General features: G+C 27.8%; 1 protein-coding gene across 4 annotated transcripts in view; it reads left to right on the top strand.

The window, feature by feature from the left end:
- The window catches only part of LOC107456467 (kin of IRRE-like protein 1), a 224,475-nt gene extending 206,107 nt beyond the window's left edge, over positions 1 to 18,368 (top strand). For 3 of the 4 annotated variants that reach the window (XM_087166018.1, XM_087166017.1, XM_087166015.1), the window contains 4 exons: positions 10,219 to 10,361; positions 10,879 to 11,009; positions 12,599 to 12,838; positions 18,062 to 18,248. In XM_087166018.1, coding sequence (XP_087022144.1) covers positions 10,219 to 10,361; positions 10,879 to 11,009; positions 12,599 to 12,838; positions 18,062 to 18,115 — 568 coding nt within the window. In that variant the 3' untranslated portion in view covers positions 18,116 to 18,248. Of the gene's footprint in view, positions 1 to 10,218; positions 10,362 to 10,878; positions 11,010 to 12,598; positions 12,839 to 16,737; positions 16,790 to 18,061 lie in introns of all 4 variants that reach the window. The other variant, XM_087166016.1, reaches the window with a different exon arrangement.
- The last annotated feature ends 360 nt before the right edge of the window (positions 18,369 to 18,728 follow it).

Below are 18,728 nucleotides of genomic sequence, written 5' to 3'. Positions count from 1 at the left end.
AAAATGTCTAGCATTTTCCATATATTACGATCGATGAAACAACGAGATAAACTAAATAAATCACATTCCATGGTTCATTTGTTAAGCCCAATTCTTCCGCAATCTAACTCCAAGACACATTACCTAACGAAAATCTTAGCCGCAATTTCCAGTGAAATTTCTTTTTTTTTTTACAGTTTTGAAGCTCTGATAGTTGTAAAAGATAAAAAAAATCATATAGTTTTGTATTCATTGTTTTGAGTTTTTTCAAAACCACAAAAGTAAAATGAAAATATTCCTTACCGTAAACTTAATGCCACAACGTTTATTGGGTGGAGAGACTGATGTAGGTTATTTTACTGTAAGTTAAGAATGAAATTGAATAAGCTGTACCAAGCCTTGAATAATATTAGATATTATCGGTTTCAAAAAATAAATAAATGAATAAATAAAAAAACACGCTTTTCATTAGGAAATATTATCCTTCTGTCACAAATGAGGATTGATCTCCAGCAAATAAGTCTCTTTTTTTTCTCAATAGAAATTTAATCTAGAGCCTCAGGACAAGCAGTGGCAATGCAAATGAAATCTAGTTGTCAGTGCTGAAGACATCCTTATGGAAGTTGTTCAGTTGCGAAAGACAGTTTTATGCAACTGGATTTTTTAAATAAAATGCAAATGAAAGGAACAAAAAAAATAACTCGAATGATTTAGATTTAAGATTATAATAATTAGTACTTACGTGTTTAATATATCTTGCTACTATCTTGAAATAATATCAGAAAATATATTCTAGATTTAGCAAATTTGGCAGTAGATGTTTTTATTTTTGTCTTTCTTTAGAATAATATTCAAAGTACAAAATCAACAATTGTTGCGGGGAAAATATTTTCTTTGTAAAGTGTTGAAAACAAATACTATTTTTAATAATGAACTATAGTATTTTTTTCTATACAGTCGTCATTTATTCAATGCCATCTGTTAAAGATTAAATTATTTTACATTTGTTACATGCAAAGTAGAAATAATAATATTTGCAGTTTTAACAAAAATGTTGTTTCGTATTAGGAACTTTAATCTTAACACTGCAACATAAGATCGTTATTAATTATAGTAAATATAATAAAAATGATTCCTTTGCTTAATAAAATATTAGTAATAATAAATAATATTATGACTAATCCCACAATATTAAAATTAAATTTTATGATATTTTTATTCAATTTGAATCAGTAAGATATACTTAAATATTTCTCGTGATAAAAGAAAACATACAATTTTAGACATCAAAACCTACTTACGGCAGGCTATGATTAAAATTGAAAAACAAATATAGTTTTCAGTTGCAAAAACTAATTAACATAAGATATTAAAAATTATTTCAGATTTTATGAAGAATTCGTTAGTGTTAGTTTTTGATAAGATTTTCTATTTTAGTTTTATTTAAAAAATTATATTTGCTTAATTTGCATTCTATATTTTAAAAGTCATTATCATTTTGACCAAAAATATTTATAAATGCTCTAGCTTTCTATATCTCAAACAAAATGCTTCATTTGATAGAACATACTTTATTAGAAACCATGAATGTAAAAAAGTATGGAAGAAACGACACAGTTGTTTGAAAATTTTTTATGAATAAAGAGATAATTTTTAGTTTATAAAATAATTACAATTTATCATATTGCGATATTTTGGATAGTTAAGATAGGAAATTAAATTTTATGACTAATACCAGTTTATTATTCCTAGCACATGCTTTTAAGGAAAAATTATTATAAACATTAACATATTTAGCAAAATATATTTACCAAAAACATGTTTATATATATATATATATATATTTTATACGCGCTATACATTACTGAAACACAAACGACGCATTTCGATTCAGACAGGCACGCTTGAGAACGATTTAAATATAACACAAAAATAAAAGTATGACATTAGTGATCATCTAAATTATTTCGTTTTTGTTCGATAATTCGCCATTACATTACATACTAAATACATATATCTCTCTCGCATTTCACGGAATTTTTTTTGCAAATGATTCAGCTTCACTGAACCATTTATGCAAAACCGTGGTATGGTCTTGATTCTGAGAATATGCAGCATAGCAATAACCCTGTTTTATTACTCCCAGCGGTGATTCGCGCCGAAGTTACTTAAAATAAATGCCAGGACGTATTAATGACGGTGCCATTACCATATTTTGGCGACTTCGCTTTATCACTATGCGAAAGAAATCACAGTTTTGCCAACAGATTCTATCGAACCTGGCGCACTAATTGCGAAAGTGATTACTGATAATTTAGATGGGTGTTTAATTTTTAAAATGACGTACTCTAGAGATTAAATTAATAGCAACGACTTGTTGCATATAGATAGTTTGGAAACATTTGAATCTATAAATATTTCACCCTGGAGAGTTTTGTAATTGAAATTAAACAACTTTGTCTGCGTTTAATTAAATCGTTGCGTAAAGAGCGTATTTTTTTGTATATTTGTATGCGTCTAATTACTAGCTCATTATAATTAAAGCTTCTGAAGTTTAAAGTTTAATTAAGATCTATGAGAATTGTTTAGGACTTTAAAGAGAATATAATCCTTACAGGAATTTTATTCTAAATTGACTATTTTTTTTATCATTTAAGCACACAAACATTTATAGGAAATATATAAGAAAAACACATTAAATCCTAAAAAATTCGACACTTGTGTTAAATTAAATTAATTGAAGTTTTTGGAGCAATATGTTTTCCACACGGTGTATTTTTATACCAAACTAATCGTTAGTAAAAGTTTCCTGATAGGTACATTTTCCTTTATAAAGGTGTTCCTTTATAGGGCGCTTTTCTAAATTCCTTTATAACAACGTAACACATTGAAACATTTATAAACTAGCATATAGAAATCAAAAGGTGTTTTTTTCTCAAAATAAATCATAAAAATGTCATTTTGAACAGTATGAAAATGTGTTTTATTATGTTATTATTTCTAAATCTTTAATTAAGAAAAATATTTGAATGAAATAAAAAATTAAATCAGAGTTCTACTATAGCTTTAGAGATTAAAGGTTTTTATAATAGCTATGTACAGTGTGTAAAGAAAAGAAAAACAGTATTAGAAGTTTTTGATAGAAGGATGGGATTTTTATACATAGAAAAAAATTTACCAATAAAATTTTCTATTTGAAAAGTATTTTCTCTTATGATAGATTTACCAGCTTTAGTAGAAAAACCTGCAAGTATGTACAGAAGTCTAAAGATAAAATCTTTAGACTTCTGATTATACTTGTAATACCGATTATACTTGTAATACTGATAATACTTGTAATAAATCATTATACCGGATGAACAGGAGAAAAAATATTTTGAAAATTTCTGGTCCAATGATCCGATTTAAAATAGTTAAATATTTAAAATTAAATTTCTCTGGAACTATTCGGCTGGTTTCGTTCAAATTTTGTATTTTATCGCATAAAATTGTAATTTTTGAGACGCTGTAAAAACTCTTATGCCCTTCAATTCAAAAGTTTCTGGCGATTATAAAAAAATAAAAACAATAAATAATTATTGAAAATATTTTCGTGTGTAACTATTTTTGGCATAAACAAATTTTATGAATGTGTGCAAAAAAACTTTAGCTCGCCTAAAATGTTTTCAAAATATGGCAAAATAAGCAAAAAGTAAAATTTACATGAACGGATTTAGACTTTCGACTGCTTTCCTGACAAAACTTTTTGGATCATATTTCTCAGATTGCGGCTATTCCCTTCATCATGCTCCAAAAAATAAAAAACAGATTTTATCAGAGAAATGGCGTTTTTGTATCCTATTTCTTAACATGTATGTCGTCTGCACTAACTAATGATTTTATTTGTGATCCCTCTCCTTGAAAAATAAAAATTGGAACACTAGTATGGGGAAAAAATCAGATCATTAGATCAAAAAATTTGCATGTTTCTTTTTTTGCGCACTCTGCACATGATTTATCAACAGTTCTTACGTTTAGTCTTCCGAGAATACATATATTTTTTAGTTCTGAAACTTTTAAATCTTTCATAACAGAAAATACCTTCGAAATAGAAAGTTCCATCGATGCAAAAAGTTTTTTTATGTATATATGTAGATAAAAATCCCTCTAGGTTTTTACTTTTTTATCTTTTTTGAAATGAATAAATATATTCAAGAATAAATAAGTACTGAGCAATACCGCAAAACAAAATAAAATAGTATTATAAATGTATTACCCGGAACCACCACTATTAAAAAAATACTTGTGAATAAAAGTTCTTTTTTTAAATAGCTGTCAAACACTCTTAAACTGAATAAGTAGGGTATATTTTTTCTCGAAATCATATTATCTATTAAAAAACAGTAAAGTTTGCGAATAAAAATATTTTTCAAATAAATTTGTAATATAAACTAAAAAAGTAGGTTCTAGGTTATGTATTTTTTCTCAAGAACCAAATATATGCAACTTTTTTAATTTACTCTAGGTTAGGTATTTTTTAAATAAAAAGTAAGCAGGACACACAAAAAAATAGTAATAATGAAAAAAAAGGGGAAAAATTGATTGTCAGTTAGAAAGAGTCGATGTAGACAACCCAATATTACCACCAGTATTCAAAATGTAATATATAAAAAGTATACATTGGTCAACTCATTATTCGGGGTATTTTATTTTGTAATTGTCGTTGTTTACTTTATAATTGCCAATTATGAGTTTACGACTTCCGATATTCAACTGAATCCAATCCAGAAGACAAGGAACTCCAGGATTACGTATTGGGAGAAATTAGCCTTCATGTAGGACTTTTTGATGCAACTGGATGAAAATAACCCACATTTGCGTCACATGAAGAGGAAAACCCCGAGAATGTCCCATGTTTAGCCTGACGGCAAGTGACTCTAATCGCGAGATCCGTCTACCACTGAGGATATTTTACGTCAATACTGTGATCGGTTTCGAGCCGTTGTGTAATTCGTTTAAACTAGCTATCGCTGAGATCACGGATCACCTCATTGGGATGCAAGTGCTCTATCTCCTTTCTTCATCTTCTGAAAAGCTGTCCCATAAGCCTCCAATTAGTTGCTGTTGAATAATACCTAACTTGTGCCTCAAATTTGTTTATTCTCTAGTTCAGCCATTTACTAATTTGCCCATGTCCATTTACTGATTAGATCATTTATCAATGTACCAGTTGATTGCTCTACAAATATACAAATTTACCAATTTATGGTGACACTGATTCGCTAATTCATCGATTCACTACCGTTTCCTCAGAATTTTCCCCTTTATATACTGTCTTTTTTTTAAATCATTCATAATTGTTTATATAGCTACGCGCTATTCATGAAAAAACTATTAAGGAACAGTTTCTGCTTATATTTCCTTTTTTTAATTACCATAGGATTAAAAACCCATTAAATATATTTTAACAATAAAATTATCGGTTGTTCTGAAACTATATTACGTGTTGTGAAACTGCATTACTTTATTACGTGTTTAACTGTATACAACGATCTTAAAAAAAAGTAATTAGATTTTTATATGGCAGCTTAAATACATTAGATTTAACTGCAAATGCTTCCTTAATAATAATAATAATAGTAATAATTAATAAAGCAAACACACGCTAAAGCGTTACAGTAACGATTAGCCAAGGTCATAAAGAAAGATAAGGAGAGCACCACATACTGTGTTTAATTAATTAAGCAGTCCGCAATAGAGTAGCTAGGGTGAATGTAAAGTCGCGTTAAGAATACGTTAATAACAAAACAATGCAAAATAAATGCGAAGGTCAGTTGCAGACTATTAGAAAACAATGCGAATGTTAGTTGCAGAAGGTGATTGTATTACTTCTTTATCCATGTCAGATTACAGTGTTGCTCAGTTTCCACAAGTCTTAACACTGTATGTATTCCTGGAGGAGATCGTGGAATTTTCTTTCTTTGTGTCTTCCAAGATCAAAAATTATATCAGAAACACACTCTTCACGAAGACTAATAAACAGCTCGATATCAATTGTCTATGACAGTATGTTCAGAGTAAATAGCAAACATTTGATAATTAATTACGCTCATATTATGGCTATAAAAATCGTACTATTCCCCTTTGTTCTTCTGTTTTAAATGCCTCTTGTTTAGCTTGACTTTACATTCAACTCAACTCAACTTTACGCTCAGCTTGTTAATTGCTCACGTGTGAATTAATTATTCAATTATACATAATCGGAACTGGTTTTTTTTAACTTTAAACTAAGGTGCTTCTCTTGCTAATGGTGATGCTGCTCTTGCTTCTGTCTGAGCAATTAACAACTCAACTTTACGTTCGACTTGTTAATTGCTCACGCGTGAATTAATTACTCAGTTATACATAATTGGAAGTGTTTTCTCGTATCTTGATCTAAGGTGCCTTTCTCGCTAATGGTGATGCTGCTCTCGCTTCTGTATGAGCAATCAACAACTCAACTTTACGTTCAGCTTGTTAATTGCTCACGTGTGAATTAATTATTCAGTTATGCATAATCGAAAGTATTTTTCCTTTACCTTAAACTAAGGTGCTTCTCTTGCTAATATTGACGCTGCTCTCGCTTCTGTATTTTTGACGCATTCATGTATATCCACTTTTCATTCGGATAAACTTAATATAGGTAATATTTTACAACTGATTATCTTATTACAATTTATTTTCCAATATTTATTTTACATAACTAATTAAATTGCAAAGGAACTTTTTAAGTAAAATGTTTTTATAATACTACTTAAAGAAATAATAGAAACAAGTTTATCAGAACAAACTATATTTTGTACATTAAAATTTCAAACAAAACATCAAAACAAAAGTAGTAGTATTAAAATAGAAGCAAATTCACTTTAGATGGTAATATCAGTTTGTATGGTGAAATTTTTGATAAGCTTAAATTGCCATGATCAAATTGAAAGCATTTTATACTTTTTATCCTTCCGGAAATGAAATTAATGAATAAAATTGATTTAATCCTAGACATTCGTGATCATTCATGGAGTTCAATGTAGTGAATATGTAGTAAAGAACTGAATATTTTTTTATCTTTATTTTACCCGAATAACCTTAGCGATTTGAGCACACAGCCAGTGTGATAAATACATTTGTCAACATTACATTTGATTTTAAATGTGATTCAAAATGCAACGAATAATATTCAATATTATATATTAACATTATTATTTTATTTTACGGTTAAATACATAGAAATAAATGTTACAGAATGTGAATTTAAAACTGTTGCGAAATATAGCGCTTGCATATGTGCATTTCTAATTTATTTAAAAAAATATTCACGAATTCACTTTATTTATTTCATTTTAAAATGAAATTTGTTTCTGAGGAATTCCCAGACATGTATACGAAATCAAACAAGAAAGGATAAATTGGATTTGATTCAAAATACAATATTAATATTTCTCAAAGACCCAATTATTTTAAAGCAAAATCTGTCTCTTAACACAACACGTCCTATATCTTCGAGAAAATTCATGAAACATTTCGAATGTCAAATTCCGTTTGAATGTCAAGCAATAAACTTGCTTTTGATTCAGAATAAAATGTTTCTCTCACAATATTTGGGCAAGGAAATAAATTTCTTGGACGAAATTTTGATCTTGAATATGCCTTATTAATATTAGAATAGCATCGCTCATTATAATTATTATTTTTTTATTGGAGTCTTATTTAATATATAATATTCATAATATTAATATTTAAAAATAAAATAACATTTGAGGAAATCTAACATACTTCATGTTTATTTATTTCAATGTAATAATCTGCAATTTTCACAATATTAATATTCATAAATATTTTAATATTTGAGGATTCAAAAATATTTCATGTTTATTTATTTCGATGTAATTATTCGTAATTCACATAGTTATTAAACTTTAAAAAAATAGATTGCTGCAATATAATGTGGAAGTATTCTGTTTCTTCTCGTTTGATTCAAGACATTCTTAGATCAAGACATTACTTTATTAGGGAATAAAAAAATTCGATTCCTTTAATTGTTCATATATTAAAGATTATAATTCTTCGTTTAGTTTCAGCATTGACTATAATTATTTGTATTGACAATAATTACCTGCAATAATAAATATTTGGTATGAATTTTATTATAAATTTTGTCCATGATTATTCAAAAAAAGATTTAAATAATGTAGCCTTTCTCTAAATGTTTTTATTTCAAATTTAAACGAGAAATTAGTTTTATATATTTCGTAGAACACTAGTTTGTTTAAGTTTGTTGTTACATAATTTGTTGTTGTTACATAGTTATTTGTTGTTAGATAGATTTTTGTTAAATACAACTAATTTATTTTCATTTAGAAAATAATTTCGCAAGTATTTGACTTGAAAACTAAAAATTTGTGAAGAAATATTGTTTTTGAATTTCATTAATTTTTGAAAATTTAAATTATAAATTTTTTGGTTATTTTTAGTGATTTTTGGGTTTTGTTCATTTGTTTAAAAAACCATTTGAAGAATTAATTTTATTTATTTAAAACATCTGAATCAACAATCTTAACTTTCCTAAAGTGCGCAAAAACCATCAGAAGTTCTAATGGTAAATTAGTATTTTTTATTGCATAAGATCCATTTATCACGGTTTCTTTTTTCATTTTTTTCATTATTCTCATTTTTTCTTCATTTTAACCCTATAAGAGTTGAACCCCTGGGTAAAATTGTACAGAAATTTTTCTGACAACCTACTCTCATATTAAATAACGTTACGTTCACCAGTTTCTTGATTCAGAAAAGCTTTCAGCTAAAAGTTCAGAAATAACTGGGACTAGCGCTCAGATTTTTAATCTACTTTTAAATTTCTTAAATTGGTGTTTCAGAAACTTAGTTATAAACTAAATTGACTCACTTGATTTCTGATAACTTCTCAAATGCCAATTTGGTGACCTAATCCGCATATGCTACCATGTTCACCTCAACCATTGAGCCTATGGGACATACCGAAAAAAAAATTGAACTTTAACAAAAAAATAACATTTAATAAGATCCTTTCTAAATGATTATAGTTATGCGTTAACATAAATCACTATTAGCTTTGAAACAATTTAAGAAATAAAATAGTCTATTGTTTTTGGTATACAAAGGCCAATGATGAACCTATGAAAAAAGATAATTTTTCAAACTTCTCTAACGGATGATCAAATTTAATCTTTAAAAAAAAATTTCTCTCTTTTTCAATTGGGTAACAGGATTTTACAACCGATTTCATTTTGTAACCAACGTTGAACAGACTAAACAATATTGGGTTCACGTCTTCTAAATTTCAAGGCCGCCATCTTGTAATTTTGAACCCAATCCAGGAAACAATGGAATTCCATTATCAAGTATTAGGCGAAATTTTTTCTTGGAAAACTTTTTGATGGGATTCACTTATTAATTTGTTTAGTACTAATATGCAATTATTTTTAATTGCAAGGTATACAACTTAATACATGTCATTTTGAAGAATGTAAATATACTTGGCAAAATGAAACATTTGAGTGAATTCAGTTGAATAGTTTCTGAGAAATCGAGTTTTAAATGTACGACTAGTTTAAAATTAGATTTCTCAGGAATTATTCAACTGATTTAGCTCAAATTTTGTATTTTGCAAGCAAAACATGATTTAAAAACTGTGCGAAAAATTTTATACCTTGCAATTCAAAATTTCTTCGACTGCTACTTAATAAAATAATGGAAAATGTACGTTTTTGACTTTGATTTCGCAACTTAAAATATCGTCTGCAAGAGTGAATTAGCCTATTTGAGGTAATTTCCTCGAACCATTAAGAAAGACTCGAAAAACATGAAGATCAGATCCTTAAATCAAAATTTGTTCAGAGCGGACCGTTTTTTGGCGTACTCTACGTGATAGGATTTGTATATAAGTTCATTAAGTTTAATGCTCGGTTATATCTTTGTTAGTTTAAGTTTGGTTTTCTATATTTATCGCAAGGATAATTTAGTTAATAAAATAAGCATGACAGTGAAGAAAATGTAAAAATAAATTAAAACGAAACATAAATACCTTAATGAAATATGTATTGCTATTATTTGAGAATTTAGAAATCTTTATTATACTGTAACATATATTTTCTTTGCAAACTGCATGAAACTGCAGTTAATGTTCTATTTTAATTCCTTTTAAAATCTTGAGTAATTTTAAGTAAAGAATTTGTTTTATGTTTTTAGAGATGAGATTCTACTGAAAAAGAATCTAGTTGATCCCTCAGAACATGATGGCAAAGATCCTGACGTGATTCCTCCTCAAAATGCTTATTGTGCAGAAATGGAACAAGGTGGTGGAATACCAAACATGCTTTTGCCTCCCAATGGTAAAAAAAAATAACTAGTTTTTAGTTTTTTTTTTTTAAAAAAAAGCTGAATTTTTATATTCTGTTGGTGAAAAAATTAAATGCAATATACGAAAAAACTAAAGTTCAAATAATCAATATCTAGAGGAATCATTATTGCTAGTATATCTAATGATTGTTTTCCTGGCAATATTTCTTTAAGTTTTTATTTTGCCTTTTTTCACATATGTTTTCATAAATATTTTTTTAATTACCATAACTTTTACCCTTTATCATGTTCAACAAGTAATGAATCAATTCATGGAAGACTACGAACTCTTCAAAGTAAAACTATTTACTGCGTAATACTTGGAATTGTTTTATAAGATTGAAAGCATGTATGGATGCTCGTACATTTATGACATTTGAGAAGAAAGCTTGTTTTTTTTAACAAAACGAACTTCACAACTCATGTTATTTATTTATTTGGCAGTATGTATAAGTTATGTAAAGAATTGTTTCAGAATATACGTCGTAAGTAAGAATTTCTTTTTTACAGAATACATTGGTCCGGAAGAACACACAAACTATAGAATAGAAGCAGTTCAGGAGATGACGTTTGATCAGGTGCCACAAAAAAATCCACTTTATGAATCCGGTTACACGGGTAGCCTTCAGAGAAACCCGAAGGTATAAATTTCAGTTAATGATTCTGTGTATAATTTCACATTATTCTTAAAAACAATTTTTTAAAAAAAACTTTTAAATAAATATTAGCATTCTTTAGTTATCATTGGAGTAAAGATCTTAAGAAATTAGATTAAATCTAAACAATATTAGAATAATATAAATGGGCCGTGATAGCCTGGTTGGTAGGGTGTTGGGTTCATGTCCGAAAGATCATGAGTTTGATCCCCGCCGGCCAAAGAGTATAGTATATTGTGACTGGTGCATGTTAAAACTGTCAAAAAGTCCTCAATGCTTGCATAACAAATCAATACCTCTGGAGGTACTGAATTTCAGATTGTTCATTATTTGGTTTAGGTAAAAATTGCGATCTGTGGATGAATGAATGAATGTATGAATGAGGCCACTTTTTAAAAACGGGCTACTACGTTTGTGTGGCTGAAGTCGAATTTAAAGCCATAGATGGCGACATTGAAAAGCAAGAATAGCTTCTTTTGCCTTAAATTCACTTGGTTTCACCAAGCAGGCTTGCTGGGTAATTATCAAGTGTTATTAGAAACAACAATAACATAATAAAAAATGCCAAATACTCTTAATTGGTGATACGTAACTGTTAATTCCTTTTATAATTCAGTTCATTTAAATAATATTTCAATTGTATATGATTCGGTAAATTTAGAAAAGAGAATCTGCAAATTTTCTTTAGTTTCTTAAAATTAATTTAAGTTTTGTGCTCCGTTATACATTTATTTATATAAAGTGCGAATTAAAATCTATAAACAAAGTGATATTTGTTATTAATGAACCCACAAAATATCATTGACTATAATTTATCCAGTCGGAAGTTTTAAATGACATTTTACGTAATTAAAGGCTCTGAAATCATTTGGATATACAGAAGATAGTAGCTAGAATATTTTTGTTCTCCTTGAAGATCATATCTACATTTGATCTAATTTATATGAACTCTACACCTGCCTCGTAGTGATCATAATGCTACCGTGAAATATCCTCAATAGTAGACAAATCATGAGCTAGAATCCTCTTGCAGTCAAACCAGGTTTTGGGTGGTTTCTGTGGTTTTGCTCTCCATGTAACGCAAATGAAGGTTAGTTTAATTCGAACGACAAAGGCTATTCCACCCATTACTTGACCCAGGATTTTTATTGTCTTCTGGTTAGGGCTCAAAATTACAAGGCTATAGAGTTGAAATTTGATAGTCGTAAACTGAAAATTGGGTCTGCTCAACAGTACTTATAAAAAAATAAATATCAGTGAAAATGCCAAAAAAACTATTAAGCCCTAAAATTCAGATTAAATACAGTAATGAAAACATAATATTATTTTCAAAACTAACTGTTGAATGTACAAAAATTAATAATTACATTATTGAACTAATACTTTTTCTCAGCCTTACAAAAAAGTTATTTAAAATCTGGTATGTAAACTACATTAATACGCTCTGAAATTGATTAAAATGGAAATAAATAAGTATTTTATACAGTACATGTTATTAAATATAACAGATGTATTAAATAAAAGGAATACAAAGAACTGCATTTTCAAATTGTTTTTTTTTCTCTTATTTACAGCACCGACAAGAAGCTTACATTGATTTTTGCCCTAATCAACCAGTTGTTGCTTCCAATCTTTGCCAATACGATGCCAGCGCTGTGCCCTTTGCTACTTTGGACTATCATAGGCGTCCACCAGTAGGAATGATGGCAGGCGTCATGCCACATCCTGAGCAACAAGAGGAAGATAGTATGCGAAATAAGACGCTACCGAGAGGTAGAACTGCAGTGCACAATCCTAATTTCCATGGAAATAGGGTAAGAGCATGATTTCATTATTAAGCCAACAAAAGCATATTTTTTTAAACTTATGAAACGCCTAATTACATTACGAAAACTCAAGATTTTTTTAATCACGATCAATTTTAATTTAGCACATAAAATAGTAGAATAGAATATTTTCTATATAATTCTTAAGGAAACTAGAAAAAAAACAAAATCATAATAAATTGCGAAGAAAGTTATCTGTTATGAAGTGTAAGGATATTTTTGATAAAATAATCATCAATCCCTATACATTATACAATGCGGATAACAGATGAAGCGGATAATAGACCATTTAACGAAATATTTATCTTAAAAACATTTGATTTTAATATTAAAGCAAAAACATGAAATAAAAAGGAAACCATTTAGATTAAAATAAATTTTTTGTTGATTCATGAATAAATTAAATTATATATAGAAATTCTAAAAACCATGACATGTAAAAGTTTCTGACCTGTTTTGTTTTAATTAAGTTTATAGACAATGTATACTTCTGTTAATATTTGTAAACAAATGACTCTAAAAATGATGAAATATTTCCATATGTCAATGTATCTATCAAAATTTAAATGAAAATAAAATTTCGTTAAACAATAACTATTTCTTCAAATTTAATAAATTTTTATTGATCTAAATAATTGCAAATAAGTGCAAATTTGAAAACATTATTGTTTGAAAGTGAACCGTGTTTGAAAGATTTTACTTTTAACGCAGAAAAAAACATCAGCGTTTCATTCTTTATTTCGTAACCAAAAATTATTAAAATGCTAAATATAAAATGCTGTCCTCATTTTGAACTAAATTAATGCAAAATAATGAAAAAAAAGTATTAAAAATATGATTAATAAAAATTCTGAGGGGGAAAGGGTGTGTATTTTGGGTCGTTGTCAGTAAGATTTGATATTCAGTACTATTTTTTGTTCATTTCGGACAACGGATGTAATTCTTGCGTCACTTCCCAATAAATTAATTTTAGAATCATCAGAAAAACGTACTTTTTTAAAATTTCAGCAAGTGGTCTTTGAAAGATTATAATCTCGCCTGATTTTTGAGCTGAATACTTTGATATCGATTACTTACAGTCAATTTTATAAATTACAATAGGGACAAAATTTGATTAAAGGATCAGCCTCCTATCGTTTATTATTCTATCAAACAACTTCAAATATCAATTATAATTTTGTTGTTGTTATAGTCTATTTACGTCCCCCCAGAGCTGCACAATGGACTATTTGTAACTGTCTGGGAATCATCATTGAGGATGATCTGAACACATATCATATTTTTGATCCACTGCAGAGGGTGGCTTTTGGTTGCCGAACTACCTGCTCGTGATTCTGTGCACTTTATGATAGAGCAGTTTAACGGGAACTGATAACACGCACTCTGTCTCTACACAGGCTGTTAAAAGTTGCCACACACCCGGTTCCTAATTTTGTGAAAAAAAAATTTTTCGAAAACGATACCGACAAATTAAATAACGCTTTATTGAGAATAATATGCTATTCCCATACCTATTATAGGTTTGCAACAATTATCTATAATTGTAAGGTCAATTTTTACTTATCTTTAGCCAGCGTGCTCAACGTCAATTTCGAAAATGATGCAAAACATCAATATAAAGAGTAGCCAAAATTTTATCGAAATAAAAAGCGTGTGTGATCTTAAATAGTTACCTTGTATACCTGGACTTATCCAACAATTTACAAGACTTGAAAATTATTCACTGCTTTTGATAATTTTCATTTAGGTGGAAAAATCTAGTCAAATTGATGATTTTTAGAAAGTTTAAAAACTTTTAAAATAGTCTTTATTCGTCCGATGTAAGCCAAAAAATTTCTTTGCGTATGTTCTTTTCTATGTATATTTTTGAAACACAGCTTTGCCTCAAGTGTAAGGCATTAGGTTGCGGCTTTTTTTGTTCTCCTTGGCGAAAGTGCTTCCAAAGGCATGGTTAAGAAAAATTGAATGTTTATTTTATGAATATTTAGGGTTCTTGCTAGCATGGCAACGTAACAGCAGTTGTCACCAAGTTTTCAACTATATATAAAAATTCAAAGATGGTGTCTCAGTTTTCCTCTGCTGTTTGTACCTTTCTATTTATATGGTAGGATCTAGTTTTCTCCGTTTTTTTTGTTGCCGTCAGCATAAAGTTTAAAAAAACCTCTAAGGATAGAAAGTAGGCATTTAATTTAAAGAAAAACGAATTTGAATATGTGACGCAGAGGTACGAGCGAAAGTAACCAGAATTCTTTATAGTACATATATAAGTGATTAATTTCTGATTGCGTTAAAAAAAATGTTTTATGCTAAGAAACAACAATGATTGTGAAGTGAGATTGTTGATTGACAGCAAACAGGAGACTAAGCTCTCTAGTACATATGAAATAATGGTCGGATACTTTTAAGCATGAAAATATAGCACTCTCCTTATTTATATTTTGTGCATTATATTAAATAATAATAATGTGACATTATTAATTTTATTGCAATAGTATATAAAAATTAAAACTATCAATTTTTTTACTAATTTTAATATCCAGATCTCTGAAAAAAAGATTTACAGGCCAATGAATTTTAAACACCAATTTAATTCGGTACTCATGTAATAAAGTCCGTTTTTTATGTCTATCACGAGAAAATGTAAATACATACGTGATAAAAAGTGCAAAAAAAAAACTATTTCATGAATCACTCAATTTTTTTAAGATTACATAAAATAAATATACATTAGATAAGACATATTGTCTACTACTGGATAAAATCGCGTTCACAAACTATGTTAAAAGTTCAACATAAATTTTATCAAAGCGGATTCAGAATTTTCCTCTCTCAAATTCAGGTGGAGTGAGCAAATGTTTTTCATTTAAAATGGGAAACCTATTTTAATCGTATTTTGAATATTCGCAAATGATATTTCTTTTAATATAACAAACTTTAATCCTATATATCATTTGCACTCTGCGCATTTAATTTAAATTCTTGTATTTTTTATGGTCCACAGTGGACCCTGCAGTACTGAAAAAGTTTCATGATGTGTCAATTCTTTTAAAACCCTTTTTGCTCTAGCATTTTATTTAAGTTTTAATAAGTTCAATTTGAGATGTTTTGGGTATTCTTAAAGTTCTTGAGTCATTGGCTTCCAATTAAATTAGATTTTTAGAGTCATAGGAAGAAAATATTTGGTGATTAGGCTTAGAAATTACCTAAATGGAATATAGAATTATAAAATTTTGAGTGCATAAGCTTCTGACAGACTAATTTGTTTATAATACTTATATAGAAAGTGTATATCTCTGATTTGTTTCGATCAGTGAAAATAAAAATAAAAATAAAAATGAATATATCCAGTTTACACATACACCTCTTAAAAGAAAACTTGAGGTTAATTGATCACTTGATAAAAAAATGCGACATAACTTAATGTCGTTTATGATTACTTATATCTTAGATCCGTTTACTAGATTTTACTTTCCAATACCTAAAAATCCTTTAAATATCTCTAATTTATAATATTTGAAAACCTATGCATCAGTACGTTATAATTTTTTAACTTTAAGTATTTAAAATGAGAAACTTATAATTAACCAAAACCTATTTTGCTTATTCTCGAAAACTCTATAGCTATTGTCATTAGCTGTTTTTTAGTTTAATTTTTCAATCAAATACACAGAATTGTAAATTTATTTGAAATGTTTTTCTATGTTAAGGTTGTTTTAACAAATTTTGCTTCGCTACTTTAAGCAGTTTTTTTTTATTTCTCTTATTTTGGCTCAGTTTTTGATTTTTTAAAGCTTCTAATGATTGCTGCACCAAAATTTTGATTAAAAATAATTTTCAAATTTTTAACTTATTCTAATTATTTTTCCATCATTTGAATATATTTTCAGTATTATATTGAAACGGAATTTCCATGAGTTGCCAGTGAAAGACTCTTTACAGGTCAGTTTCAGATAAATAATGTTTTTTTCTTTTATAAAGTTCATACAAATTTTGATTTTGCACAATTTTCGCAACTTTATATGAAAATATATTCATATGATGTCTTGCATGTTTTTTTTCTTCGTTTTCTACATAACTAAAGAGTAAATATTTTTTTTATTTTTTAGAGTTTATTTTTCACTGTTTCACTGAATAATAATTTTTGATCTAAAGTTTAAAAAACATTTGTTATGAAGTTAAAGCATTGCAAGAAACATTAACGGTATAAAATTTAAAATTTAAAAATGTGTTATGCCATTTTAACTAAACACTAGTTCTAGCTTTTAAAAACAATTTGTATTACTTGAAAATTAAACAAAAATACTCTATTTGCTGCTTAGTTAAACTGGAAGATGTTTCGAGTAATCGAACACGGGCTCCATGCCAGACGTACAACATATTTTAAAAAGAAGGAAACACGTTTAAACGAAAATTATATAAGAATATGTAATAATAAAGAAGAACAGTCACAGTTTTCAATAAAATAAAAAAAAGGAAATGTGAAATAGTCAAGAGAAAGTACGGTTCCTGAAAAGACAATGGTGGCAGAACGAGATAAACAGTGGCAAAGTGTATTCCGATGCGCTAAGTAGGTTTAGGGCAAAACTGAAATCATTTATTGGAAAATATCATTTACTATAAGTGTTTTTACTTTCATTATTTATGTCCTCCTGTCTGAAAGAGCTGTGTTTCAGTGATCGAAACTTGTTGAGCTATCTTCTGTTTTAACTTTAAAGCAAATATATATTTATATAAATACATACATACTTGTATATACTTAAATGTACTATTTGTTACAGTTTTCTTGGAATTGAACTTTTATAGTAAAGAGGGTTTTTATTCGATGTAAATTAGAAAAAAAATATTTTAATGATAAATATTGGAAATATTTCGTAAATTGGAAGAGTTGTTTCTCAAATGTTATGGTTTCTTAAAGTCTAATTTGAAATTATGTTCCAACCATATTTTATCAGCAAAGCAATTAAGCATATTTGTTTCGAAAAAGCATGTAATTAAAAAACAGCAACTATTGAATTTTGCAAAATTGTTGGTTACAATGCATAAAGTCTTTTTTTTATATTTATAACATGTTTATTTTTTCTAACGGTATTTAGCAGCGGTAAAATAAATAATTTAGTTTAATTTGCATTAAATATGTATTTTAAAAATTGTACATTTCTAATTTTAATTATTTTTAATCTTTTCGAAAAACTGTTTTTAATCTTTTTTCAGGAGGTGTATACACCCCCTCGAGGCAGGAGAACAACAATCTCAACGCCAGTGTGATGTACAGTCTTATAAATCAATGAAGAGCTCCAAGATGAATTTGACAATTTTGATCAATTGTCATTCGAATTGAAAGACATTTCATTTGTTTCAATTCAAGGGTTCCTTAGAACCAAGTGAAGAGAAAGTATAATTGACAGAATTTTGAAGAAGATGATGTGTTGTTCAAAGAGATAGATTTAAGTCACATTTGGCTTCCAGCTGTTAAAAATTGCTCAGAAATCAAAGTTTTTTTTTCAGGATAAAAAATAAATTTCTCTTCGCTGAATTTCTATAACCTATTTTTTTTTTAAATTTTCTATTTATCGTTAGTATCTCTAAATAAGATTTAGTTTAATTATTTTTTTCTCAAAAAATTACTTTCATGAGAATTTATTTTAAGTCTTTAATTTTTTTCTTGATAAATGTCTGAGTCTCAGGTCATTCATCAAACGTATTATATACATTTTTATAAGTCTAAAATATACCTACTTTTTATTTTCATTCAGAATAGCTTACACATGTTTATATGAGACCAAATGAATCAGAAAAGTTCACAATAGTTGTTCATAATAATGGTTAATTAATTTATTTTTCTATAATTAATCAAATTATTAATTAATTAATTAAGTAA

This window comes from Parasteatoda tepidariorum, chromosome 6 (assembly GCF_982258835.1).
Source record: "Parasteatoda tepidariorum strain Cologne lab strain chromosome 6, Ptep-v5.0, whole genome shotgun sequence".
In the NCBI taxonomy this organism is placed as follows: Eukaryota; Metazoa; Arthropoda; class Arachnida; order Araneae; family Theridiidae; genus Parasteatoda; species Parasteatoda tepidariorum.
This window is presented reverse-complemented; position numbering and strand designations above follow the sequence as displayed.